The sequence below is a fragment of the Nicotiana sylvestris genome, chromosome 2 (assembly GCF_000393655.2).
Source record: "Nicotiana sylvestris chromosome 2, ASM39365v2, whole genome shotgun sequence".
NCBI classification, from domain to species: domain Eukaryota; kingdom Viridiplantae; phylum Streptophyta; class Magnoliopsida; order Solanales; family Solanaceae; genus Nicotiana; species Nicotiana sylvestris.
In genome coordinates this window covers 37,938,285-37,943,729 of record NC_091058.1, presented here as the reverse complement: position 1 = coordinate 37,943,729, position 5,445 = coordinate 37,938,285, and the positions used below count along the sequence as shown (strand labels likewise).

Genomic DNA, 5,445 nt, shown 5'->3' with positions numbered 1-5,445 from the left:
ATTGTAGTTCAGAGGGAATGTTTCCCTAGGAATGTTGATGTTTAGAATGTTCACTTAATTCCACAATTTCATGGAGGTATGTATCACTCTCAGTAAAGAAAGAAGTGACTAAATGTTCATGGACGTATATGCACTCTTTGATGTGTGACTGCTCCTCCAATGTCAAGTTTCAAATCTATTATCTGCTTTTCTGCTATGAGTCATATGTCTAGAACTTTTCTCCTTTCCCATCAGAAAGTCTGTGCTCTTTTACATGTATATGCATTACTGTTTAAGCTCAGTTCATTAGCATATTTATCAATATGATGATAATATGACTGCTAGCTGTTCATGGAAACTATGATTATTCCACATGTCCTTTTTTATTTGTGGAGTAATCTGTTGAATGTTGCTTACCTTTAGGTGTCCTTTGGGAATCTCTTTGGTGTTTTAGCTTGCATTATTATTATGGAGTAATCTGTTGAATGTTGCTTACCTTTAGGTGTCTTTGGGAATCTCTTTGGTGTTTTAGCTTGCATTATTATTATTAGTAAGTACAATAGTACAAAAAAGGGTTGCTCTTTTTCCTCTTTTTTTCTTTCTTTTTTCTTGTGATCTGTAGAATCAATACAAAAATGTTTATAGCAGCCATTACACATAATTCTCCTAACTAGCTTTTATAAGCAAAGTTGCAGCGTTCTTTATCATTCTCTTTATCTTCTTAGAAACATATATAAGGATGTTTTAGTTTGCAAATTCACTTTACTACAATCAAGTGTGGCATTTTATTGCAGCTACTTTGAAAACACTTGTGTATAGTACAATCCTTTATCTGGATAGGTACTAAAAATATTACCTTTTCATTCTGAAACTATTTTATTTCTAGACTAGATTGCAAATTGCGGTCTTATATTATTTGTCCTTTAATCACTTTTTTTGTTGTTCACAAATTACTGAGTATTTCTTGCAAACAAGTACTATTCTTTCAGAGTTAGTCGATATCCTTGATGAAGAATGGATCGGAAAGACAATTATAAATGTTGATGATTTACTGGAATTCATCTTCTCCAGTAAATCACATATATTCTTTGACGTTGGATAGACTCCATATGCTACTACCAACTTTTGTGGTACAAGATTTTAAGCAGACTATAGCCTTCAATAGAGCAGACTACAATGAAGTAGTTCTTATCCAATTTAACCCCTAATAATTGAGGTACTTAAAAACTTTATTGATGGTATTCAAGTAAGTTCATCGATTTATGTGATCAATTAATGTAGAAGCATACTTTAAGTCCTTGTGAATTAGTAGGAGTATTTTTTTGGTCTATCTTTAATTTTCTTTTGGTTATCAAGTAATTTATTAAAAGAAAGTGGCAAGCCTAAATAAATTAGCTGGTTTTTCGCCTAATCAGGAAATTAAACTTTTTGAGTTTAATTCTTCTTCTTGCTGCTAAGTTTTTGACTCATATTGAGGAACAAATCCTTTACCGATCAACAAGAAGACAAAATATTTCATGGTCAGACCCCTTTTTAACAAGTCGATTGGTGGTCCTTGGCAACAATAATATAGAGACAACATGATGAAATTCTTATATTTATTTTTTGTTTTAATTATTTTGATTGTGATTGATAAATTTAATCTGCAATATATATGCATTTTTATTATCTCTCTCCGCTCTTTTTTTTTTTTTTGAATCGATCAGCGCATCGCGCAGGAACGTATACTAATTTTCTATTAAAAGGAGAAAAACGATTTCTTCACTTATAGTTTCCTATGCTAATCCATTTGAAATAGTTTCTAGATTTTAAGAAGCGTTGGATAATGGATAATAATTTCCGTAAAATATTTTTTGGAAAAGTATTTTTCTTAATACTAAGCACAGCTAAAGATTCAAATCTCAATAGAAAAAAATAAAATAAAAATAGTTGATATTTTTCTCATGTGTCTAAACTTTGTCGAATTATTCGATACCAGTACAACGTGGAATTAACGAAATGCATTACAAGTCGTGTCCTCGTAATTCTAAAAATAGGATAATATTGTACAGCTTTGCTGTCCTCATTATGTCCACTATCAACAGATAGTTGGCTAAGGCTATGATCTTTTTCATATCTTGATCAACAAAAGTCGTGTCCGAGTTTATATTTTTGTCGGCCCTACAAGTTTATCTTATTTGAACTGAACTTTCTTTGTAACAAATCGTAGCTAGTTCATTTCAATACCGATTTACGAAAGAAAAAGGCAGGGAAATTCTGATCAATATGGAAGCCAAAGATGTGCCAACAGCTAGTGAAATGTTCCGAATTCAGGCTCATATCTACAAGCATACCTTCCATTTTGCAAATTCCATGGTTCTTCGTTGTGCTATTCAGTTAGGCATACCGGATATAGTTCATACTCATAAGCAGCCAATGACTCTCTCTCAGTTAGTTTCAGAGCTGAAACTTCCTTCTGCAAAATCAAATGGAATTCATCGACTGATGCGCCTGTTGGTATACTCTGGTTTTTTTGCTACTAAAAAGCTTGATGAAAACTCAGAAACACAAGAAGGGTATGTTCTTACTGCTTCTTCTAAGCTGCTTTTGAAGAGTGAAATCCCAAATTTGTCACCTTTTGCCAGAGTAATGGTTGATCCCATTATGGTGAATCCATGGCAATCTTTTGGCGATTGGTTTCTTGGAAATGAAGCCACCCCATTCGAAACAGCATATGGCACACCCTTGTGGAAATATTGTGACCAAAATCCAGGATTCAACAAAGCTATCAATGAAGCAATGGCTAGTGATTCCGAAATGATGAGTTTGGTAGTGAAGGACTGCAAACAAGTTTTTGAAGAGATGGATTCCTTGGTTGATGTTGGAGGTGGCACTGGTGTTATCGCTAAGACTATTTTGGGTGCATTTCCTCATCTAAAATGCACAGTTTTAGACCTCCCTCATGTTGTTGCTAACATTCCAGATACAGAAAATTTGAAATATGTGGGAGGTGACATGTTTCAGTCCATTCCCCCTGCTGATGCCTTTTTGTTTAAGGTAAGAAGATGCTAACTTATGTTTCTTTTGTTTACAAACTGACATGTATGATACTAAGTTCGTAAACAGTAATCTTGGGTAGCTCATCACGTATAGCAATGATATAATGCTAATTTATGTTCCACATGGTCGTATGGTTCAAAAAATATTACTTTTAATTTGCAGCTTGTCATGCATGATTGGAGTGATGAGGATTGTGTGAAGATGCTAAAGAGATGCAGAGAAGCTATGAGGGACAAAAATGAAGGAAGAAAACGTAAGGTCATTATCATTGACATAGTGCTGAATGGAGATGAAGAAGAAGCAGACATGACTGAACTGAAGCTCATTTTTGATGTATTGATGATGGTATACCTCCCTGGAAGAGAGAGAACTGAGAAAGAATGGGAAAAGTTATTCCTTGAGGCTGGATTCATGAGTAACGACCCGACCGGTTGTTTCATGAGTTACTGTCCCGCTGTCACGCCCCAAAACCGAGGGGCGCGACCAGCGCTCGACCGGGTAGCCCCAATCAAGCGGACCTGGGTGCCTTTCCTATCCCACGTGTTACCCCGCATTTTCCTTTATTCGTCAACCAAGTGAAATAGCCATTTGTAAATTTGAACTCATTCTTACGAGATTTACATAACATACATAGTTACTTAGCGTGGTTTACATGTTAAACTGCCCAAATACAAAATACATAAGTGCATAACCCACATTTCCTGTCTACGGAGCCTCTAGGGATACAAAAGAGTGTTACAATACTTGCCGGTAACAAGGCTCCGCCATACCTTACGCAAATACCAAAATAAGATTTTCGGGAGGAAAAGCGGCATGAGTCACGCAAGGCCCCGAGAGGAAAAAGGGGCTCACCAATACAACTGACAGAAAGTGAAGGAGTTCTACTGTCGATGGACTGGAGTACCTGCTATAGAACAACCTACAATCATAACATGAATGTAGCGCCCCCGGCAAAGGAGACGTCAGTACATTTGAATTGTAATGGTATGTATGAACAAACTTTACCCTAAGTAAAATCAAGAAATACACAGGTAACAAATAGTAATAGAATCAACAATCCAATGCACATGAAAGGAACAACCAAAGCCAAACAAGTTCCACAATCTCTCCTTTTCCCCTTTCAACATTATTTCATCACATCAATGGTTTCACAACTTTCACATATTTTCATTTCAATAGTGATTTCGATCACTTTTCCACCCTTATTACCTCGGCCACCCTTATTACCTCGACCACCCTTATCACCACAACCCACACCTTATAACTTCGTGTTGCGGTGCGCAACCCGATCCCACCGGACAATTACATTTCACACAACAACACAATAACCCACAAAGAATTTTCATAGACATCAATACCATTTCCATCATATGCAACAGTCCGTATACAATTTAAGTCACAACGATAATTGCCGCGATAAGTCACGTATGATATTACTACAGTTGTTTCAATTGCATCAATTACGATTTATTTCCATCATTTGTTACACAGCTCTTACCACATAAGCACCTTCACACACACACACACACACACTTGGCTTGTTGCCATTTACTTACACCATTATATCAGGAAACTTAACCAACAACATTCAAGGCATATTAAACACAAAAATTCACAAATGGTCCACATAAATAACACATACCAATTACTCGTACAAGGCATATTAAACACAAGAATTCACAAATAGTACACATAAATAACACATACCAATTACTCATACACCAAATAAGGTGACTTTACAAAGGTTAAAGATAGCCATACATACCTCAAAGAGCTTTTCCTTAAGTGTCTATAACGTTCCGGAAATTCTAGCAATGTCAATCTTAAGGATGAAGGCCTAGTGTAGTTTTCCTTGTTAATCCTTTAAGATTTGAGCAAGAGTTGTAGAAGAATTGATGAGGGGTACTTTCTCACTCTAGGTCACTCTCTTACTCTAAAAATATCTAATTTTTGCTCAAGAAACGGTCCCTTGAATCTATTTGACAAAATGAGGTCGTTTTATAACCAAAAATCCCGATTTTTGCATAGCCGTGCCGCATGGGGAGCCGCATGGGGCGGCGTGGTAATGAAATATGTGTTTAGAAACGAAACTAGAGGTGCTCTGATAATTTACACAGTCGCGCCGCATGGGGCGGCGCGGTAGTGTAAAATTCTGCGTTGCTTTTGGTAATTTGGTCATAACTTTTGGTAGGAGTGTCCGAATGATGAACGGTTTGAAGCGTTGGAAACTAGAATCAAAGAACTTTTATTTGATAGGTTGTGAATCACACAAATACTTATATAACTAGAGATATGATTGTCCAAAGTGAGGTCTTCTGCGCACTCATTTGCAACTTTCGTCTCTTATTAAATTTTCCAACTTGGCTTAGACTTAGGCCTCTCCTTAGACCCCAATTCACTTATACTATGACTTATACACTTATTAAC

General features: G+C 36.2%; 1 protein-coding gene across 1 annotated transcript; it reads left to right on the top strand.

Moving 5' to 3' along the window:
• The first annotated feature begins 2,148 nt into the window (after window positions 1-2,148).
• On the top strand, window positions 2,149-4,605 carry LOC104238383 (trans-resveratrol di-O-methyltransferase-like). Its single transcript, XM_009792720.2, has 2 exons — window positions 2,149-3,015; window positions 3,181-4,605. The coding sequence occupies exons 1-2, from the start codon at window positions 2,245-2,247 to the stop codon at window positions 3,595-3,597; spliced, it is 1,188 nt and encodes a 395-aa protein (XP_009791022.1). The 5' UTR covers window positions 2,149-2,244; the 3' UTR covers window positions 3,598-4,605.
• Window positions 4,606-5,445: the final 840 nt, after the last annotated feature.